This window comes from Aquila chrysaetos, chromosome 10, assembly GCF_900496995.4.
Source record: "Aquila chrysaetos chrysaetos chromosome 10, bAquChr1.4, whole genome shotgun sequence".
NCBI classification, from domain to species: Eukaryota; Metazoa; Chordata; class Aves; order Accipitriformes; family Accipitridae; genus Aquila; species Aquila chrysaetos.
Genome location: NC_044013.1, coordinates 599,283 through 622,977, shown reverse-complemented (window position 1 = coordinate 622,977; position 23,695 = coordinate 599,283). Strand labels below are relative to the sequence as shown.

At 45.8% G+C, this 23,695-nt stretch overlaps 1 protein-coding gene across 7 annotated transcripts in view; it reads right to left on the bottom strand.

Annotated features, from left to right (window-relative positions):
• MED12L (mediator complex subunit 12L) overlaps positions 1–22,122 on the bottom strand; it is a 156,217-nt gene extending 134,095 nt beyond the window's left edge. For all 7 annotated transcript variants that reach the window (XM_030027741.2, XM_030027743.2, XM_030027745.2 and 4 more), the window contains exons 1-10: positions 21,918–22,122; positions 14,910–15,014; positions 12,847–13,038; positions 10,774–10,933; positions 7,316–7,485; positions 6,563–6,673; positions 5,287–5,556; positions 2,893–3,042; positions 2,248–2,347; positions 1,907–2,043 (exon numbers count right to left, since the gene is read on the bottom strand). In XM_030027741.2, coding sequence (XP_029883601.1) covers positions 1,907–2,043; positions 2,248–2,347; positions 2,893–3,042; positions 5,287–5,556; positions 6,563–6,673; positions 7,316–7,485; positions 10,774–10,933; positions 12,847–13,038; positions 14,910–15,014; positions 21,918–22,016 — 1,494 coding nt within the window. In that variant the 5' untranslated portion in view covers positions 22,017–22,122. The remainder of the gene's footprint in view (positions 1–1,906; positions 2,044–2,247; positions 2,348–2,892; positions 3,043–5,286; positions 5,557–6,562; positions 6,674–7,315; positions 7,486–10,773; positions 10,934–12,846; positions 13,039–14,909; positions 15,015–21,917) is intronic.
• Positions 22,123–23,695: the final 1,573 nt, after the last annotated feature.

Genomic DNA, 23,695 nt, shown 5'->3' with positions numbered 1-23,695 from the left:
ACACTACACCGGTAACTCGAGTGTAACTGTGGAAGTTCAAACCTCAAAATGCACAAGTACCATCAACCGGGCATTCGGCATCCCAGGGAAACCTCTTGCCTAGCTGCCAAAAGTTAAGCTCGAGCCAAGCCACAACTAACAGTCTTGAAAACTCCAGAGGAGGTTAAGAAGCTGCAGATAATTTAAAAGTTTAATTTCACATCAGCTCCAGACCCAGTAAGGTAAGACTGAAACTTTCAAAGTTTCCTTTTCTCAGAAACAAGTCAGCATCTTCTTTGCTTCTGCTCTGCCTACAGTCTCCTGTGAGTACTGTGCAAACATAGGCGCACCGTCACTTACATATGTTAACGCTTTATTCCTACTCGGCATTCTTCATCTCAGAGTAAAATGTTATGCCAATACAAGATAGGTAGCCCTGCAAATTAACTAGACAAACCTTCATAAAAATGTCTGATACCCAGAACTGGGGAGCACATCTTCAAGAGAGCTGTTTAGGGGCCAAAACAGGCATGTTTTCAAGGCAACCCAACCTCAAGTCATGAAAGTACCATAAAACAAAGGCAGTAATAGCAGACAACCTACAATAAGAACCGAATAATTACCTTATTTTCAAAAGCCTCCCTACCAACACTGCCTTTTGAAACACAAAGAAACGGTTTGTTAGCACAACTGTAGCTGGAAGTCAGAAAAACTTTTTGGAGTACAGACAGGGAGAAGGAAAAAAAAGATACAAATACAAATGCAGAATGGCAACAGCATGGAACCACATCATCTGCCCCTAAAAGCAGGTGAAAACAAAAAGCCAACACTCAAACGATAAAGCATATCACACCCTACCCATTTTAAAAATACAAAAATATTTGTGTGTTAAACTCCTGATTTCATCCAAGCATTAGGGTTAAGAACTTTTAACAACTTCATCTGCCTGCTATAACAGTTCTCCTTCCTCTATTTCTCTCTCATTACCATAATAGTGTATTTGCAATACAAAGACAACACTGGCAAGCATTTCACTCTCACCTACCGGTTCTGAGCTTCACATACAGAGTTTGTTGGCACGTATATCTCTCTGGAAATACCTCTAGAGATGTTATCCCCCCAACAATATATTCTGCTTGTTTATGGCAAAGTCATTAAAATGCTGATTGACAATTATTACACAGTATTTCTGTGCAATAGAGGGTCTTGAATTATGACCTTCAACCACTGAGAACATATAGTCATGAACCAAACACAGGCACATTCAAAAAAACCAAGCCATTTTGCATAAAAGTTTTTACAACATTAACATGAGCAGCTATGACAGATTCACTAGTATTTTCCACTTTAAAATTTTCCTTCAACAATGTATTATTAAAGCTGTCTACTACTTCTTTTCCCCAAACATTTTCCAAGGAAATTCAAGAGTTTGACATTATACATAGACCCAGTGACATTATCACCTGCACTGCGCACAAAAAAAAAGTCAAACGTTAAAGATTTTTATGATCTCTGAAAATGGTTCTAGGAGCACAGGTAAAAATATCAAAAAACATAAGAGGATGTAGTTTTAGATTATTTTACTATAGTTCTTAACCTATTAATTTACTACTTTCTACAATAGATATAAAAGTTGTTATCAGACAATAATCCGGAATATTACTTGGCAGCAGCCAAAAAACAAACCACAAAACCTTGATAGATCATTTCTCCTAAATGAGGTTTACTGTACGTAGAACTGAAGAATTCAGTTACAACAGCAAAAGCTGTTTTCTCCTAATAAACCAAATGTCAAGTAGTAAAGAAAAAATACAGCAAGAAAACACAAAGCTTTTGTATCAAATATACACATACACACAAGTCTCATATGTAAAAATAAAATCCATTGTCTACAGATTATGAAGTGAGAGGAGAATGTAGCCATTACCTCTTGGTTATCTTTATTCTGATTTGCCCAGAAAATCTTATGATAAAGTGTCTCCATTGAATTGCTGGAATCTGATCTGTCAAAACAATGCCGATCCAACACTTCTAAGGTGTGCAAAACTCGGCTGATGGTCACCCCTAGAGATGGGAGTTAGAGAGGAGGGGGAGGAAAAAAAAAAAAAAAAAAAAGAGAAAAAAACGTTTACACAGGAAGACATGGCATTACATCCATCTGTCAAATCTATTACTGGAATTAATCATGATGCAACAAGATTACACTCAAAGAAGAACAGATGTAAACCCTAAAGCTCCCAACATTCGTTTCATTCCGAGTTGTCTTACCTGCAGTTGATTCTTGGCACTTGTCAAAAGACCACCGCACCTCCACGGCACGACCTCTTTGTTTTATCTGCTGTTCTACTTCATAAATCTTTGCCCGAACCTGTGAAAAAAAAAAAAAGATGCTAATTAGCTAGTGGTGGGAAGTCTCAATTTTCATTTCAAACTTGTGACAGCTTTCTCAGCAGGAGCAAGGTGCCCTATGGTGTTCCACAACACTCCCTACATTTGGGAACAACAAACTGAAGTACATTCTGTTCAAATGTTTTTGCCTGTTACAAATCATCTTGTACAATAAAACGTCTTTTCTCACATTCAACCCAGCAAAAGATAACTTTCAGCGTGTCTGAATAGTCTGAATACATCTCACAATATGGTACGCCAACTTTCCTCTTATTTGCCATTTTACATCTTAAAGTAATTTCAGTTTAACAACAGAAAACATCTGAATGTAAATAAAATTCCTGGTATTTTCACAAAATCAGTACCTGAATGAAGTACAAAGTAAGGTCATCAAAAACTAGCACAACACTAGTCTTGAAACTAGACCTACAGAAATATCTAAACTTGGCTGTAGTCCTAATGATGACAAATCATTATTTGGGATATAAACCAGACCTTAATAATCTGACAATGAAAAAAGCTTACCTGCTGATTAAATGCTGAATTTCCACCTGGCATAGGTAAACTAGATGGAGCAACTTGAAGTAAATCCAGAGGTGAGCCTGGATTAACGTTCTTATTTTCATTTGTGGAATAATTCCACACCAAGGCACTTGGGCAACAAAGAGTTACAGTCTGCAAGCAATAGTACAAAACAGAAGTAATTTCTTTTTCTAAACACATTTGATAGACAATACCAACAATAAGAGAGTCCATGAGACTAGAATCACTTTTAGTCTATACTACAGTGAAAGAAACAAAAAGACAGGCCTAGACACAATTACTTTAAAACATCCATTTGAGGAAATTCAACTACTGTATTATTTTCCTCCTTCATTATTAAAAAAATTATTTAAATATATAGACGTTCGATTCCCATTTGTATTGCTTTCATAACGCTGTCAAAGAACATCACCAAAAGTTCCTTTCAGTCAGATCCTTTCTATGAAACGTGAATGGGCTTTAGAAAAAAGAATTCATTTTGGTATTCAACTTACAGAAAGAAGCTACATGTGAAAAATTAAAATGTAAGAAGTTAATTAAAATCAACTCTTCTGTCAAGATTTTAAAGCACAAAAAAGTCATTGAAATGCACCATGAACTTAAGACTTACTTCAAAAGAAAGATTTTGCATTGACACGCTTCAAAACAGTCATTTTACACCAGCTTGCCAGCAGGTACCTATTACCCTGTAGCACTTGGTATTGTACAGCGCAAAAGCAGAATGCTTTGGTGTTTTAGGGTCAGACCTTAAATACCATCTAAAATTACAGACGTTGATTCATCTTATAGATGTTTATTTTTGAGACTGCTGGTTTACTTCTTGGGAAGCTCTCCCATTCCAGATCTGGATTACAAAGCAGCACCTTAGCAAAAACGTTGCCTAGAGCAAGGCTCCTCTGAAAAGATGGAGAGCTTGTCTGAATCCAGGCTGTCTTCTGGACCCGCTTGGTAGCACAAGAAAAAGGGGCAGAAAAAAGAGCAGAGAAAACACACACACATACACAACCCAAACAGTACGGGAAGAGCAGAAAAATTACCAGCTGTGTTGCTAAAACCAGCACATAGAGACAAGCTGTAAAGCTGCCAGAGCACACAAGCACACCCCAGCAGCCCGGGATGGAGACAAACGCTGACATTCCCAGGACAGATCCATGTTCAGGAGGAAAAAAGTCATGGCACGCTGAGAGCCAGACGGGATCTCACCTCCTGACTCTCGCACCCTCAGCAGAGAGGGATGCGGATACTCTCCCACCTTCCTCCCTCAGACAGCACCGCCCAGAGTACAGCCCGGCTGCCTCCGGGCTCTGGGCTTCCCGCACTGCGACGACTACGAGAAAGCAGCAGCCCTCGGGGAGGGAGCTGCGTACCGCAAGAAAGTGCTCTTTTACTGCAGGGGTGGTCCGGCACTGGAACAGGTTGCCCAGAGAGGTGGTGGAGACATTAAAAATGCAGCTGGACGTGGACCTGGGGAACCTGCTCCGGCTGACCCTGCCTGGGGAGGCAGTGGGGACGGGATGGGGGTAGACAACACCACCTGAAGAGGTCCCTGCCAACCTCACCCATTCTGTGATTTTGTGATCCTGTGAGCATCAGCATCCTCCTGGTACCACCACCACGAGGGCATCTCTGTGCAACCCCCAAAGACAGACAACCGAACAGACAACGGCAGGAGGGTTTGAGGAAGTCTCACCAGGTCAGCGCTCAGGAAGGCAACCAACCACAGCTCATCATACAAGTCCTTTTTTAGAAAATAATTACTCTCTTGACAATCCTGCTATTGCCGAGCAACAAGCGCAAGTGAACAGTCTCTTGTGTTCCACAGTTTCAAAAACTGTGGAAGTTGATAAGGCAATATAAACTGCTCGTAATTCTGCAAAACCAAAACGAAGCAGCCCGCAGTGGCACCAAGCACCGGTGACTTGGAAGCTGGAAGAAGCAAGGAAATCCTCAAAGGTTAGAGCTTGCAGGAGTCAGTATGGTGCTGTCTTCTGTCCAGCCGCGCTCAGCGGACGGACGGGGTCTGGCAGAACCCGCAGGTTCGCTGGTGATGAGAACGTGACGAGACGCGCAGAGCATTACTGCAACCAGAAACACTCCGTCACAGAGGAAAGGCTTGGCCATCCCTGGCAGCAGGGATGCGGACAGACGCACGGACAGCACAAGCTTCTCCAGGTGGTTCCGCCATCGCGCCTCAGCCGCTGTGGAGAACCCGTCCTCCCGCTCCCCCCAGACCCGCTCAGCCCTCACCCTTTAACGGACACAGGCACGTTTCAAACCACAACCAGCGCACCTTCTCATGCCCAAAACCCACTCTGTTTTCCCGTAAACTGAAGGGTTATAGCCTAGAAAACAAAGAGCAACAGAAGGCTGGCCTACCTGCAGCATACAACTGAGTCCATACACCAGTGGACGGTGTTGAGGGCAGGAGAGGAAATCTGAGCAGGCCAGCTGTACCGGGCTCACCACGGGGCCGGGGGCACTCGGGCTGGGGGCTGCCAGAGGAGGGTTACTTGGTCCCATCATCACATGAGGAGAGTGTGCAGCTACAAGGCTGGGACCATCGCTTAGCAATAAAGATAGGCGTCTGGCACAAAAATAAGCAAGGCGGCGGGATAGGTAAGCTGACTGAACAAACTCTTCCGAATACTGAAATTAAAAAAAAAAAAATGCACAGTTTACTACACAGTGTACTCCATGTATTCATTTTCTTTAACAATCTAACATTGAACATGCACAAACTAGAAGGGATTACCCCAGTATTTAAGACTCCAGAAGTTAAAAAACGAAAGAGCAGCTCAAATGCAAATCTATACTTCTGTCTCCTAAAAACTTCATCTGCCCTCCAGGACCAGCTACAGTAACAGAATCATTCTACCAATGCAAGCTAAGGATTATAAAGCATGAACATTTTGAAGGTGTTTATGAATTCCAAATGTGCAATATATTTCCCTAAATGTCCTAAGTAAAAATGTTTGTATAGATTTTACCACCGCAAGTATTAAAATTGTTTAACATGTATGAATCACACTGTCCTTGTTTCAGCTGGGAGACAGTTAATTGTCTTCCTAGTAGCTGGTATAGTGCTATGTTTTGAGGTTGGTATGAGAAGAATGTTGATAACACTGATGTTTTCAGTTGTGGCTGAGTAATGTTTAGTCTGAAGTCAAGGATTTTTCAGCTTCTCATGCCCAGCCAGTGAGAAGGCTGGAGGGGCATGAGAAGTTGGGAGCAGGGACAGCCAGAGCAGCTGACCCAAACTGGCCAAAGGGATATTCCATACCATGTTAAGTCATGCCCAGTATATAAACTGGGGGGAGTTGGCCTGGGGGGAATCGCTGCTCGGGAACTGACTGGGCATCGGTCAGCGAGTGGTGAGCAATTGCATTGTGCATCACTTGGTTTGTATATTCCAATTCTTTTATTATTACTATTGTGATTTTATTAGTGTTATTAACATTATTAGTTTCCTCTTTTCTGTTCTATTAAACTGTTCTTATCTCAACCCACGAGTTTTACTTTTTTTCCGATCTTCTCCCCCAACCCAGTGGGTTGGGGGGGGAGCGAGTGAGTGGCTGCGTGATGCTTAGTTGCTGGCTGGGGTTAAACCATGACATACACCTATATTGATTTGGGCTTTAAAACATACATGTACCTGCAACATTAGCGGCAACAACAGCTTAAGAAGATCATCATCAGTGGGTCTGATTTTTTCCAAAACATCTAGTATCCATGTCAAATACTCATGTCTCTCGAGCATTCCTTCCTTAAAGGATTTAAAATAACACATCACATATTAACTGGGACCACTAAACAAGCAGGTGTGTAATTACAAGTTTTATTTCATTTCTGGTAGCACAGAGCTACCACGACTCTCAACCACCACTACACGTGCAGGAACGAGGCACCATCACGGCAGCCCTAGGGACAGGGAAGCAATTGCATACAGCACCAATGAAGCCTGCAGTTCACATTCAGCAGGCTGCCTGATTTACTGCTGACACATAGACTCCCTCCTGGCAACCCTTCTGCTATTTCTATCCTTGGGTAGAAACAACCAGAGAGTTATTCTGGGCTAGAACCATGTGGAACTGAACAGCCAGGCCACCCCTCCAACGCCTAAGGCTTCATGTGCCACGGTGGCCTCAGCCTGATCCACATTCATTAAAAACGCCCTTAAAAGATGGGATAATACAGAAGAGAGAATAATTGAGTACATTGCTGCAATCGCAATCAAGCACACTCAGCAAATCAAAGCTTTTTCAGCTAGCAAATCTTTAAAATAAATTAGCATTTACAATTTATGCAAGTCTCACGACAAAAGCTACCACTAAGTTCTAAAATGGAACTTTCCAAGAACGGTAACCTTAAAAAAAAAAAAAAATCCATGCACTTCTTAAAGTATTACCTGAAACATATAAAATGACAATTTTTCATTATATTCCCACTGCTTCAGGGCTTGTTCCATCTCTTGAGGCATCACTACAGAGCTGTTGCCTTGGCTGGAAGTCGCATGATAAAACTCCGCAACCTTTGCCAGCTGCTCTCGAAGGTATCTGGTTATAATTTGAGTCCATTCTACAAAATATGTTTACAATTAGAACACTTCAGGTGATAAAAGGTTTATTTCACAGTGACAATTGAAACAAACTTATATTGCCCTTGTCATCAAAAATACTCCTCCAAAACATTAACCCCCAGTTGCAGCACGTATTGCAAATTAATGGGCTTCTTACGTGCCTGTCCTGTGCGTTGGTCTCAAAGCACAGATGCTGTCAAGTGTGCAAGTAGCCTGCTAGCTTAGCATGACGTAAAAAGCACTGACACAAGGTATGCCTTTAGGGAATCACCTGTCTCTTTCATCAGATTTCAGCATTCAGCCACAAAACAGCTTTGAAATACGCAAAATAAATATACTTCATTACTTCCTTCCATCTGGACCTTTATTCCCCTCTTCCTTCCCCCTCCAAATATATCCAACATAAAATTCAGTGGGACTTTGCACAAGCAACGGGATACAAAACTGTTCTTTCTATAACCACTCTGAAACAGACAACTCCTCCAGATTTTTATTCTGACGAGAATGCAAAAGCTCAGGAGCAGTTTCTTAGGTCAGAGTGACCAGCACACTGCAGAGGTCTGCAAGTAAGACTGATTATCATTCCTTTGTCCTAGATAAGTCAGTAGGCGCTGTTCAACAAATACACAAACCTACTAAAAAATTATCAGCTTCTCTCTCTGCTTCAGCAGTGATTCTGTATTTAGTCTAACTTGGAGAAATTAGTGAACAAAAGTAAACTTGCTTGGTCATACACATAAGCTTTGGGAAAAGAGGAATTTTAAGGAAGGCATTCTCTTAACAGTAACTGGAACAACCAAGGATATTTGTTAATATCTCAGAGACAAACATCTGACAGAGCTGTATTTAATCAGCATGCAGCATATTTTAGAAGAGCACACTCTTTTATGAATACATAATGCAGTTGCTTTGACAACCTAAGCCTGTTTACTGTCAGAGTTACAGGAACCACCACTCTCAAACACAACTATTTTTGCTGTTTACTACCCACCTCAGACTTCAGCTAACACATTCATTCTTTTTTTTCCCTTTGTATTTGTAGGTGGCAGTTCTGTCAACATATACAGACTATATGTTGAATGCTTTTCTATCCAAATCCACTGCAACTTCTGTATGAGGCTAGTGGGTTTTAGTGTTTTCACAGAGCAGTTTTAACTACATTTACTTCAAACTTTCACTCGCTTTTGGAAAAACAATTCCAAATTCACTACTTCAAGCCTATTTCATGTGACAGTATGAAAGAATAATTTTCCCAAAGCAGATACCAGTATCTCTGTGCCACTGAGTCAGAAACAATACAACTGCCTTTCTGTTACCTGAGGCACAGACGTAAAACATTTTGGGAACTGTCAAAGGCTGCTCAGTAACCCACAGCAAACTTCTTCCCAGAAAGCTCTCAACAACCTTTGCAAAACAGGGAATTTGGACAGAGGACGTAATCTTCAGTAACCTACCTCAGCGTACTCGCCGCTAAAAGTCGCGGGCACCTCAGCCCACAGACGCTCTCACTGGCTTCGTTCATCCTCGCGGCAAAGCGGGTGCCACCACGGCACCAGCCTGAAGCAGAGCCAGAGCACGAGTACCCGCCTGCCCTCCAGCACACACCACTGCCTTGCGCCTTCCCAGTAAGCACCAACTCCTTTTATTTTAAAGACCTACTACTCACAGCCAGAGCAAACTAGGTCTAGATCAATTTATCGCAACGGAGTAGACAACCTTAGCTTTTCTCACCTCCTCCTTACTCCCCTTTCTCCCCCACTCCCAGACGACCAAGAAAGAAGGTGTTTGTTTTAACTACACCCTAACGAGTACGCATCCCAAGCAACGGAACAGCCCCAGTCTTGGTGCCCAGCATCACCACTGCAGTCTCCCAAGGAGGGGAGGGGAGCCACAGATGCTCCCTTATCACCAGCACAGCTACTCATGACAGATGAGGAAAGCGATCAGCCTGCTCTCGCTGCCTGCTCCGAGCCTCCTGCTAGGGTCTACCCCCAAAAATACTTAGGTCATTCAAGAGAACAGGGAAGACAACCCGAGAGGTTGGAGAGAGGGGCTGTTTCAGCATCCCTTGGTGCAAAGGGCAGAAGAGGAAGCTGAGAGAAGGAAAGAGCGAGTCACGCAGCCCCACTTGGTAGTGCCAAAACACTCAGCTCAAAAGAGCCTGAACCCATCCCGTGTCGGAAGGAGGAGTGGGGAGCTGTGCTAATCTCCCACCCAAACAGCACTGACCTCACTACAGAGAAGCTAACCCCAGTACGGCAGCCTCCCAGAGTTCATACACCAATGGAGGCACCAACCTGACCTGGTATCTGGCCAGGTGTCTCTCTTCCTTCTTGCCAGCCACACACGTTGCCCGCCCCCTTGCTCTCTGTCTCTAAAAATCAGACTGGTTTTTAAAAATATTTTTAGAACTATCACCAAAGAACAAGCCTAGGATGTTTGTTAGAAAATTGAAAATATACTTCTGGGGCTTTAACTGGGAACTCAAAGTGAAAATGTGTATCGTGAGTGTACAAATAAAATAAAATTAAAAAAAAAAAAAACCAAACACAAAGCAAAGTTTGAAAGAAACAACAGAACGAGTTGGCAGAAAGAGGTAGACGTTTCTCACAGCAGTCCAGAGATGCTGCTAAACAGCAGTAAATTTGTCTGTTCTGAGCACAGTTATTTTCAGGACAAAGAAGGAAAACATTTATTCCAGACAGAAGAGCTGTAGGTAGCATATGTAAACTGTGAGAGTAAAACTACAACCTTGATAATAGTTAAAGTACCTGTGAACACCTTAAAGGTGTTCACCGCTTGACCTGCTGGCTTGGTGCCAGATGGTGTCATTTAAGGTTATTACTTAAAATAAATACATTGCCACCTATGTTCTATTAAATAAGCTTTGAAATTCGCATTTCATTCCACATTTCTAAATTAGCAGTTCTATTCAGTCCCCAGTAACATTTATCTTAGCGCAGCCTTTGCCACTCCTGCAACCCCACAGAGACCGGTGCCCGTGGTGAAGACGCAGCACAGTCAACTCCTCAGATGCTGAGCCTGGAGATTTAGGGAGGAATCAGCTGGGAGGAGAAGCAGCCAACAGGGCAGTATTTATGCTGCATGGCTCTTTGTACTCTTTGACACACATTTCTAAGCAAAACTGATTTAAAAGAATTTTTATTCCCCTTCCCACTACAAAGATTCCTCTCTGGACGCCTAGTAACACAAAAGCCATGAACAAGAGGAGCAGGCCCCTTCAGCTATTATTATTACGCATTTAGACATTAGAGATGTATGTTTACCAATATTTGGGTCAGTGGCCTGGCGTTTCTTGATTTTAGCTTCAGAAATAGCAGCGTAGTAGGCACATGTCATTTTGATCAGCCATGCTGCTCGCAACAGTGGCACAGAGTATTTTGCTAAGTAAGCAAAAACATCTTCTTTTTTACTGAGAATAGGAACCTGAAATGAAACGGGAAGCAAGTTATAGCACACAGTCCAAACAGCAGCTGGCACCTGCAGGTGAGCCCAGGCCTCCTCCGCTCAACCCCGCGCTACCTGGAGAGCGGGAGACCTCTTCACCAACCTAGGAACCCACTACACTGACAACACCCATTGTCTAGATACACAGAAACTGAGAGACTTGACAAAAAAAGAGATGCTGCCCCACACTTCCCCCAGGTTTCATCTGGAGCATCCTTTTCCCACTCAGAGATGCCTGCAGGGCCACTAGCAAACCTCTCGACACAGCCAAAGACATCCACGGTGCAGAAAGAGTCCTGCAAGCTGATGCTCAGAACCTCTGGAAAATATTTGGACATACATCAAGGTTTTGGGTGAGGGTTCAATTACACAGACACTGCCAGTTTCATGGGTGCCCCTGGTTCAGAGGAGTCCGTAATAACCAGAGCACACCAGGGAAACACAGCCTGGCCAGCTAATACTGCCTGCACTGGCCACGCACACAATGGGGCTGGTCCCACAAGACCTCCAGGTAAAGAGTCACCCTATTTGGTCACAGCAATCCTTACACCTTTCTGCATAAAGGTAGAATAATTTTAAAATGCATTTTTAAAGCAATATATATGAGAACAAGACATTTCATACCCAGTGGAGACAGAAAGGAGTGGAGGCACAAATGCTACGCTTACTATCCCCTACCAAAAAATCCTCATTACTCCTTCAGGCATACACAACCTTTCTAGCAGAGTGCCTGGAGAACAAAGGTGCATCAATGCTGAAGAGAGCAGCAAACAAAGCGCTGACCCTTTGCTGTAATGCTCTTCAGCAGTCAGTCTAGGGACTCTACAGAATCAGTTTCAGTGTACTTAACATGCTTATTTACTGTTATCAGCAGGTTTATAAATCTGGTTATTTAAAAAAAAAAAAAAAGCTTAAATCATGAAAAGAAAACTCTCTAGCAGTTCTAGTCACAAAGTTAACCTCTCAGAAAGTTAGGGGGAAACTTCAAGGTGGTGGCGTGCTTGCCACAGCAAAGCTCTTGTTTTTCTGGTGGCTCTGTTGGTGGCAAAGCAGCACACATTCTTCACCAACTGCATAGCAACAGACCAAAAACTGCTGAAACATGTACCTTCTGTTATTTTGATACATTTATGCTCAATAGTCTTGGAATAAGAATTTCCTATTTCAGTTGAATTTATACTCAGAATAACTCCCAGATACTGTCAGATTAGCTGCTTGTACACAGAGCTTCAGGAAAGAAAGGCATGAACAACAGCCCCTTTGCTACTGCGTTCTAGATACCACCTTGGATGAGTTTTAATGACCACTTCAAATTTATCTCGTACTGCTGTTCTTAACAGCACACAGTGTCCAAAAAGATAGCTCAGAATTGCCTTTTCCAGTTACACAAAGATTGCTACAAAGCATCAAGAATTCTTCTCCTTAATTGGAAACTTAAACAAGAATGCAACTAATAAGACCATTTAAAGAAGATTGTTAATACAAATACAAATTTAAATGTGAAAAGCATGCAAAGGAGTTGGAGTTAACAGGCAGGTTCTTTTAAGAATGCATCGGCTTCCTAGCCTTTTATCTCCTTGCCAGACACAAGAACTTCTGTAAACTGTTCCTTTGCTTGAGAAAGAGACCCTTGAAGTGAAGTGTACAGGCAAAGAATCTGGCTGTCAATAAGATAAACATGCCTGAGCTGAAATATAGTCATTCAGAGGAACTTTTCCCCAGTTAGATCAGAAGTTCCCCTTTGCCCAGGTACCCTACTTGCAGAGGGCGAACACGTTGCACAGCAGCAGCTGCCTCCAGCACCATTCCACATCCAGCACGTTCAGATAGACTGTCCTATTCTCACAGCCCAATCCAATATCCAAGAAATAGAGGAAGGAGTTTTTGGATACCTTTTTTGCTAAAAGAGTCAGTGGTTTACTTCCTGCTAAATCTGTGAACCAGTTGTGAATTGCACTCTGGGACCGAGCAGTAACCAGCCAGTAGTTGTCTTTGGCATTTACTTGTGGTTTCTTCTTTCCTGTGTCCTGGAAAGTGTTAAGTTTTAGCTTTTCCGCTAATATGCTGCTAAAGTAAGCGCCAATCTGGTGGGGAAAAAAGCAAAACATATGACAACCCAGTAAGTAAGCATCTATGGTACATTAATGCACAATAGATTTCCATCTGAATAGATGTAGTCATCACTCTAGCCCAGGCTATCAACCTAATAAGATTACACTTTAATTCCCTACAGCTAGGAGATGGGGATTCATGATGTTAAGCATCTGTGCAACACTTCTGCATCATCACTGTAGAAGCTGCAGGTCAGCAAAACCAAGCCAAAGACGACCAGGCCTCAGAGATACCAGAGATGCAGCTGCCATTTCGGACAGGTCACTGCGAACAAATGCCCAGAGCCACATCCCTCCAGCAGATGAGGGTCTCAGACTTAGGCCCCGATTTAGTGTATCCTAAGAGTCTCTCGGAACATTCCTCCCCTTCTACACTTCACCATAGCATGAAGTGCGTAAATGAACGCTTTTCACTTCTATTTAGAACAAACTACACTGTCACAAGAACTGCATGCATTGTCTTTCCATCAACAGTTACGGCAGGCAAAACTTCAAAAATTCGGGTAAGCTAGGAAGAGTTCTGAATTCTATTCAAAACACCTCCACTACCACTCGATACCTCCAGAATGAAAAGCTTTGCAAGATTTGCTTCCCCAGTATTTTCAATCCCAAAACAGCAGGGAAAAAAAAAAAAAAAAAAAGAAAACCAAAAACCAAACAGTAGAGGTTTTACTTCCAATGTAAGCTTATTTCCTTTTCAAAATTACTATAACAGAAGTTAGTTTTTAGGCCTGTCAGTAAGAATGTTTGATTTTCTAATAAATATATTCATAGCTGGGTAATTTTAAAACCTACAAAAAGCTTTTAGGAGATACTGAACTTATTTTGGTAATTCTGCACTTGAATCTTCCAAATAACTATAAGCACTTCCTTGTGAATTTCTGTTTTACTTTTCAAACAGTTAGGTTCAATAGTCAAAACACGAATAATTAAAATATAAGACAGAAAGTGCCTGCAGGTAACAATTCTAGAAAACAAAATCAGAAAAGTGTAACAGGAAAACCTTTAACATTTCAACAACAGCAACCCTGTCATTTACTTGTATCTCTTCTTCTGCTAAAATAAAAGAGCATCACTGTATAAGTAAATTCGCATTTTCCAATAAGCCATAAAAAGTTATATATTTTAAAAGTCAAACAGCAGAAAATTACTTTGTCTGAAAACATTTTTATAAGCTTCTTGATAAGACTCTCCTTCAAAACTGTTTCTTCCTGCTTTCACAACAGGAAAAAAAAAAAAGAGAGAGTGCGTGAATCTGGACAGATCCCTCAAAGAAATATGGGAATTTTTTTTCTAAACAGCTATAATTTTCAATTTGGAGGATAGTAACTAATATTTTAGTCATTTTTATTGCTCTTTTGTATCTCACACTTCGACTCTCAAAAAACCCCACAGGAGAGCTAAGCCAAATCCCACTAAACAATCCAAGAATATATTTCCAAGAGACCTGGACCACGGTGACCAGTTTCTCCTGGCAGAAAACAGCCTGATGAAACAGATACAAGACCAAAGCAACCTAAAAATGTGGAAATACTAGGGACTTCCAGGGAAGGAGTCACTACTGTCTTTGTACGTGAAGCAAACAAAAGAAAAGGAGCAAAAATTAATGTCTCTTCTACAATGAAGTGTGCTAGTTACGTTTTGTTCTTGGCATCCATGTTTTCCTCTGAAGACTGATAACAGTAGGTAGCAGAAACACAGCTCCACATTCTTGTATTAGTTCTGTAATTAGCTTTGATACAAAGACTTCCAACCAGAAAGCAAAGCAGTCAAGAATGAAGTACAACCGCTGCCAACTTGGTTCATTTCAGTGAGTATACTCGGACTGAAAAGCCCTGTCTTACCTTTGAGGCATTAATGACAATATTTCTAGCAGATCCATGCTCATCTCCAGAGAAGGCAGGTTGATTACTGAAGCCTTGCTTTACATTCACTGCAGTAAGTTCATCCTGCAAAGAGTGTTTTAAGGGAAAAAAAATGAAATTACAATTTAAGAAGTCACACCATTCTGAGAAGCATGTTTTTATAAAGAAAATTTATGTATTTGCTAGCATGCCAGACTCTGCATTCACCTGAACACTCCAAGCACTTTGCACCTTCACAGGATTTCAGCGAAGGGGAACACGATGCCACCCCTACGCTCCAGTCCCCATTAAGTGTTTGCCTTACCACAGGCTTCAAGGCCGTAACGTGATAAGGATGCCACTTGTTTTGCTGAAAGAGGAATGCTGCCCTTGAGAAGGGGCATGGGAAACAAGGCCTCGGCAGCTTTTGTAAAACCTGGAGTGCTCCCCAGCACCCAGCCCTAAATCCTCCTCACGAAAGCGGTGCCAGTCACCAGCTGGGATCGCTGGAACCAGCCGCATCGCTCCGTAACAGAACGCTGCTGCACACCCCTCGTCACCCCCAGACCCCACGTGTCCCTTCCCCCAGCACGAAAACATTTTTGCATCATTGTTTTGCTGAAGTTTAAAACGTTGGTGGCCCCACAACCACCATTTGGGAATATCTGCTGAAATAAGAAACAGACCACCTCTAACAGAAACAATTTCAAGTGAACATCCGTCCCTGTTGCAACTAAACCCACTGCTTCTGGAGTTACTTTCGCAGTGGAAGTATTACTAGTCTCCTACTACACTATCAACACACCTTCATTTTGCTGCTTATCAGTATTTAAGCAGGCTTAGCTGGATCCCATTCGCAGCAAGAACGCAGAACAGACAGAAGCGGGGTCAGTAGCATGAGGGGCAAACACATACCCGAGCCTTCACAAATGCAGAATATAACTTCCAAGTGAGCCCTACCCTTCCCTGTCTTCGCTCTGTAATTTCACCAAAGTTAATATTCTTCCATGGAGGCTGTGCAGTTTATTCACTTACTCGGGATCACGTGCCTGTCAGACTGAGGTTTACCTACACCAGATGAATGGGAACTTGGCCTGTTTGTTTTTCTTCATCTCCCTCTGAAGAGGAGGCACAGATCTCCCCCAGTGAATCAGTTACTTGCCACCAAAGGTACTCCACACAAGCTCAAGTGGTCCACAGACCACTGGTAGTGGGTGAGATATTGGAACAGTCCCTGAGATGACTGTGAAAACCTATGAAAACAAAGAGCGACTGCCATGCAACCAAGCAAATAAAATAGAAGAAAATAAAGTTAAGATTGTCATAATTTTACTAGAAGATTTTATTACTAGTTTTGGACAACATGTCTCCCCCAAAACAGCGACCCAGAAGCTTCCATTTGGTTTATTCTCATACGCTTTGCAATGCGTTTTGCTTTTCAGTATTTTCGCAAAGTTTGGGAGTAACGCGGGAGACAGTAATGTATTTAGAAGAAATCTAAGCTCTCTAGGGTTTATGAAGTTAGCCAGCCTCATCTGAATTTTAAATGAAATCAACAAGAAGTGCTGGAACACTCCTCCACCCACACTATCCCCAAGACAGCCTTGAAAACACAAATAAAGGCAGAGATGAAAGTGATCAAAAAGATTATAAGCAAATAAATAAAAGGTAAATGGCAAACAGATGGAGATATATGTTACTGTTAGTGCCATTTCCACAGTTGACCCCAGTTCTGTTATCTTTAGACTTCTCCTCCTTTGAAAAAAGCTGTATAGATATCATTATGCTGAAAATAACTAAGAACCGTATGTTGTACTGCTGTATCTACCACTACTGTAGGAACAAGCTGCGGATGGACTGACAACACAAACACATCAGTGTTTTGGTTTTGTCTGGCTCAGATCATTAGCTCAGATCTCTCCCTGCCTTCAGCAGTAGTTCAGAAATTTTAAACACGGAACATAGTGCAGTTGCATAACCAAACACCGACTAGAAATGAAGACATGTCATCTGTGAACACAATGCACAGAGATACCTTTACAAACAAATTAACAATAAAATGGATGTTCAGAGGAGCTCTCATTACATCTCACTCACGCCAGCTCCATTAACAGCTCAGGGTCATTTTCTAAGAGCACAGCTGTCCCCTAGCAGAGGGGGACAGCTCCCTGGACAAACAGGCAGGAACACCAGCACAGCTATATTGTACAATACTGAAGGTACCAGGGTTAAGCCCGCTTTCGCTTGGCTTGATTTGCAAGCCCTCTCCTAATGACAGGCACAGCAGCACCGCACGCTGCTGTCACTAAGTGATGCGCTCTGCGCCGCAACACGCTGGATCCTCTGGGCTCCTGCAGGGATGTCAAGCTTCCTTTCAAAATGTCAAGCAGGGCCCCAAGTGAGCCAAATCAAGGCTTAAAACCCTTTTGCAATTTTAAATAGCCAAATGAACATTCAGGCCCAAATTGCGTTAATTTGTTTCAGAAAGAATTTTAATTGTTTCGTGTGGGATATTCAAGACCCACCGACGTTATCTGCAGCACTACTCGGTTTGTGAACACAACACGTACAGATGGATATCTTTACAGAAAGCAAGCCCGACAAGTTCAGAGCGATGTTCACAGGAGCTGAGCAGCGTCAGCTCTGCCAGAAGTCAGACCCCAACTTCAGTCTGCGTGCGTTACTTCACTCCATCGCAGCTGTGACCGGCAACGCGTGTTCAGAGGAGGCCACCGGTAGCACTTACCCAGCCAGCTGCAGTCAGGGCACCCAAACTGGACCAAGAACGAATGAACCAACTGTTCAGATCAAGCATTGAGGCACTACTGTTGGGTGTTCTGGACTGTGTAATTCCATATTAATTTGCTTTTAATTAATAGGAATGAGCTCTTTCAACTTAAGCATCCTCCTGCTTCCTTATTACTGCAGTAACACTTGCTTACTGCAGCACCAAGCCAGTAAGAGGAAAAGCAGAAAGCTAATGACGTATAAAGGTTTTGGAAAAACTAGGAACTGGCCAGTTTATTCTGACATCTGAGCTGAGCAAACAGTGTAGAGAGCTATACCGGCACTATCTGACAGTCAAAACCAAGGAATTTTTGAAAGACATCCTTTTTCTCCCTGACCTCAAAAACTTCCTTCAGAAGATAATTTTAAAAGAAGTCCCTATTAAACTCACAAAAGCAGCAAAATGGATCTTTTTAACCAGTCATTACTTTTAGATCCTCCCACATGCTCCATCTTTTGCTTCGTGTCTCTCTATTACAACAGGGCACCCACTTTCAGCAGCTTGGAGCAACCCAGACCCTCAGCAGGAAGGTCCAGGATTTCAACCTGTGGTGCAGCTGCTGCAGCATAAACCTTCCACTCATGCTCAGCTTACGCTACCGAATGTTGGGCTTGGTTGGAATGACGAGATCAAAAAGTAACTCCCTAAAAGAGACAGTATAAAACACTGTGCCAGTTATAGATTACTAAACAAGCTATATTTCATGATGAAGAGAGGAATAATGATATTTAGAGGAGCTTTTCCACTCCAAATCAATGGCTCAGAAGTCACAAGCAAGGATTAGCCATACCCAACAGCCAACCACAGGGAAAAGCAAGTTTCGCCAGAGACTAGGAAGATGATGTACTGTTATAAACAGACACTGAGAGGGCCCAGGAAAGACTCCCAACTGGCATAAAGAGGACAACACTGGAGACGCCTCTCTGGCAGAAATTTCAACTGCTTTACCCATCCTACCAGTGAGAAGGTGGTCTGGGCTACTGGCAATTTTAGACGTTGGAGAATTGAGCCTTGGAAGGGTCAAACCCTGTGCACTATGTGTGGAGAAGGCAATGAAATTCCTGCAGTCTGAAGGGTATTTCTCAGCATAAAATGATGTTGATTGTGCTTTTTTGTGCTTTGAAACTGAATTCAACTGAAGTTAAAAGCATTACTCATGAGTAAAATCATCAGGATCTGGCCCTGATGATATGGTGGTAATATCTTTGGCTTGTAATAAGCACAATTTGCATTATAGTTTATCCATCTTAGGAAGACCTTAACAATTTACAGCACAGGAAGTGTTAGAAAAAAAGCTGATTCTAACACCTGCCTTCAGATGCTCCTGCCCAGGCATGTTTCCAAACCTACCTTTTGCCCCGCAATCAGCAGCAGGGATTGCTGATTATACAGCATCCTGGTTTCAGCTGGGAGAGAGTTAATTTTCTTTCTAGTAGCTGGTATACTGTTACATTCTGGATTTAGTATGAGAAGAACGTTGATAACACTGATGTTTTCAGTTGTGGCTGAGTAATGTTTAGTCTGAAGTCAAGGATTTTTCAGCTTCTGATGCCCAGCCAGCAAGAAGGCTGGAGGGGCATGAGAAGTTGGGAGGGGGGACAGCCAGAGCAGCTGACCCAAACTGGCCAAAGGGATATTCCATACCATGTTAAGTCTTGCCCAGTATATAAACTGGGGGAAGTTGGCCTGGGGGCAATCGCTGCTCGGGAACTGACTGGGCATCGGTCAGCGAGTGGTGAGCAATTGCATTGTGCATCACTTGGTTTGTATATTCCAATCCTTTTATTATTATTATTATTATTATTATTATTATTGTCATTTTATTATTATCATTATTATTTTCTTCCTTCCTGTTCTATCAAACTCTTGACCTCAACCCAGGAGTTTTACTTTTTTTTTTTTCCCTATTCTCTCCCCCCTCTCACTGGGTGGGGGGAGTGAGTTGAGCAGCTGCATGGTGCTTAGTCGCTGGCTGCGGTTAAACCATGACAACAGAGAAAGTATGTGCAAAGCAGTGTCCAATGTCCAAAGAAAACATATTACAGAAAGACAAGGAAAGCCAATTCCTCCTAATCTTTCTCTTTTAGAGCAGTATCAGGTGTTAAAAGCAGCCCCAGCAGGTAACTGCATTCAAGCAGAAGCTATGTGCTGCGCAATTTGAAGACTTCCCTTCTGTCACCCCCTTATTTCTGCAGAGAGCATTTGGCACACAGGGCACATGCCAATGCTCAGGGGTGAAGCCTTACTCCAAGCTTTTCACCAGGGGACTCTGCGAAGGATGCAGATTTCCACCTGGTGCTCAGGGGAACAGGCTCTGCAGCATGAGAGCCCAGGCTCCCTGGAGGTGCTAGCTCCTAGCAGAGAGGGAATTTAGAAAGGCACAGGGCAACAGTTGGCAACACCAACATCACCAGACAGCCCATTCCCACCTCTGCTAGGACCTGTAACTCCGCTTTTGTCTCCTTTTTCAAAGGACAGACAGACTTCACCAACCCAAAGGCTGGAAGGACACAGGACTGACTGTCCTGTAAACGCCCCGTGCAACACACGCTAATGCTGCCCATACACACGTGGAATGAAGACTTTCCCCAAGCCACATTTCAATCAATTACATTATGGCAAATAACAATGAGCCTGTTGCAGTTATCTTCTACTTACTAATGCACCCATGTAACATATTTTAAATATTAACCATCTGGGCACTTGCCACTTCCATTCTTATTGTAACCGGCTGCATATTTATAAATGTGTCTGCAAGAATCAATCCACCACCTGACTAAAAATATGCAACAGTCCAGAGCTAAAAATTCATCTCCATACATTGTCATAGCTGAGTTCAGATGCAGTTCTGCAAGCCTGGTCACAATCACACATAAAAAATACACGTTGGAGAATTACTTCTAGTTACCGTAATCACCAAGTTTGTAAGTATGATGAGTAGCGGCATAAGGGTGAAAAGACAGAAAGATGCTAGAGGTCAAAAAATTGAGGCATGTCTCAAAGGATTAGGAAGGGACTTGAATACGCATCTTTTATCACGTATTGTCCAAGCCCCTCTCCACCAGCGCTGACCAACAGTTGCTCTCTGACGAACGCTCGCCAGCTTATGTGGAGCAGATGATAACACTCATACACAGCTAACAAATTACCCTGAATTAGCGTCCTTTCCGGAAGCCTCACAAGAAAACAACAGACCGGGAAGAGAGCAAAGCACGAAGAACGCTGCGTGGCTGCCCTGCCGTACTCGCTCCATTTAGCTGGAGTTCCTCCTCTAGACGCGTCGGACCGACGACTTCTACGAGTGCCGAATTCACCGGGACGAAGACGGCCAGGAACCCCAGAAGAAGAGGACGTCCCAGACCAACCACACGAGGGGCAGCGGTACCTGGCGCGCACAGCTTCGTGCACGAGTCACAACCCAGCACGCGTGGCAAACCTCAGGGAGACCCGTTGACTTTGCTGGGAGACGTCCCAGTCGCAAAACCCAACCGGAGGCTTCTTCCCCCCAACCTCTGCAGGGCCGGTGGGCGGCCCAGAAGCGAGACCGGGAAGCCGGGCCAGGGAGAGCCCACGACCGACCCCACGGCCTCGCCGGGCGCGCCAGCCGTGTCACAGCGCCCGCCCGAACTACACGCTCGCCGCCGGCACCGACCGACGGCGGGTCCCCGCCGGTTCGGTCACGGCACCCGGGAGCGGGACAACCGCAGCCTGACGCAAGAGCACGAGCTGCAGCCCCGCTCGCCCCTGCCCCGCGATTTCGGTCGGACGCGTCTCCCGACCTCCGGAACCCTCCGGCCCTTTCGCTCCTCCGACCGCGGGTCCCCGCTGCCGGGTCACAAGCACGGGTGGGCAGCCCGGCAGGCCCACGCTCGCCCTCCGGGCGGGCCGGGGGTGCCCCTCGCGGGCCCCGGGCCCCTCCGGGCAGGTGGCCCGGCCCCTCCGCCCTCACGGCCGACCGCGCAAGGGCGAGCCCGGCTGCCGGCCGGGCCGCGGGGCGGGCGCCGAGGCCGAGGTAGAGGTGGCGGGGAGCGGGACCGCCGCCCCCCCGCCTCGCCGCAGAAAATGCAAGTCAGCGGGCGGCTCCGCGGCCGCCCGGCGCCGCTCAAAAGTTTCGGGGGAGGCGCCGGGCCGGGAGGCGAGGGCGGCGGCCCAGCCACGGGCGGCGGGGTGGGGGGGCCGGCGGCAGGGCCCCGGCGCCGCGGTGCGCGGCGCGGTCTCACCTCCTTCTGGCGCGGGTCCTGCGGGTAGACGTCGGGCGGCCCCAGGCGCGGCCGCTTGAGCGGTCTGTGCTCATAGCTGAGGAGCCCGAAGGCGGCCATGATCGCTCATGTTCGCCGGCGCGGCGGGCGGGCGCTGGAGCGGGCTCCGAGCGCCAGGGAGCAGCACTCGGCGGCTCGCCCCCCGCCTCACCCCCGCCGCGCCGGGGGCGGGCTGCGCGGCGGCGGACGGGGGCGGTGCGGCCCGGCCCACCCCGCCCCGCTCCCTCCCGCGGCAGGTGCAGCTCCGAGCTGCCCGCCCCCCCCCCCAAGCCCCACCGCGGGCACGGCCGGCGGCCCCCACGCTGCCCACCGCACCGCAGCGGGGCCGAACGCCGCGCCAGGCACGGCGCCGGCGGCCGGGGACACCCCCCCACCCCGGGGGACGGCGAGGAGGGCAGCGGAGCCCGCCCGGCCTGGCGGAGGAAGAGGCGCCGGGGACAGCCCTCCTCCGCGGGGAGGGGAGCGGAGCGGGCGGCCGCGCTCCCTCCGGGCCCCTTCCAGCCGCAGGGACGCAGCACCCACGCCGTCACCCTATCGTCGGTTCGCGTTCTTGCTGTCACTCATCCTAGCGGATAAATAATCCGCTCGGGAAAATAACCGCCCGCTGCGGACGAGGCAGGTCGGCCCATCCTCGGGCGGCGAAGAGGCCGGCACCCCCGGAGCCGGCCCCGCCGCTCCAGCGCAGACCCTCGTCTATCCCGGGACGAGTTCCAGGTCCCGGGTGCGAGCTGCCCTGCGCAGCTGGCGAGGAGGGTGCAGCAAAGCCTCCCCACCGTGTTCCACCCGCCCGCCCCGCTCTGCTCCCGCGGCGCCGGGCCGAGCGGAGGAGCGCAGGGCACCCGTTCCCTCTCGCTCCGCTGCCCGGGGTCTGCGAGGGATGCTGAGCCCGCTCCCGGAGGGACCACCGACTCGGGAGAGGCGCGGTGCTGCTCCATCAGCAGTGACCAGGGCCCCCTGCGGCTGCAGCCTTGGGGGGGCCCTGGGCGAGCGGCTAGGTCCATCCCCGTTCGGCTGCAACGGCGGGACGCTGCTCCGGCATCCCCAAAGGATGCTCCCGGGCGGCCGCGGTGCCACCGCAGCGGGTCCGCTGATCCCAGTGGATCGGCCAAGCGGGAGAGGAAACGTGGTGTCAACGGAGGCACGGTTTCCCATTAATGAATCTTAAAACCGTTAAAGCTTTAGGGTTCCTCCCTTCTCCAGCGTGCAGGTGGATGCCCTGTACTCGCCGGCCTTCCTGAAATGGGGCCCCAGTCTCGGCCGCAGCCTGCAGCTAGTGTCCTGCTACGCAGAACAGACTCCCATCTCTCAGTACAGGTGCCACCTCCTCAGGTAGTGGAGTGGTAGGTGCGTTCCTGTATTAGCATTACAGCAAGCAAGCACGGAAACTTTTTCTTTTCCCCTTTCTACCCGTTACTTGCGCCAAATCCTCTCCTTGTGCTATATCTCTGGGACAGTACAAACAGGAGGTACTTTGGAAATACAAGATTAGACAGTCAGTTGCAAGTAAGCCTAAATGAAAGTAACAACAGCACTCTACAAATGAGCTTATGTTCAAATTTAGTACAGACAAGAACAGGAAATACAGGCAAACCACATTTCTTCTGCCTCTAAGCAATTCTCTAATCAAACCACAGATAACTTAAAAGCTGAGGCTGAACTGGGCAATAGCAATAAAGTAGAATAGTAATGCCCTACACTGTCTCATATTTGTTAATACACCTTCTATATAAGTCTTTGTC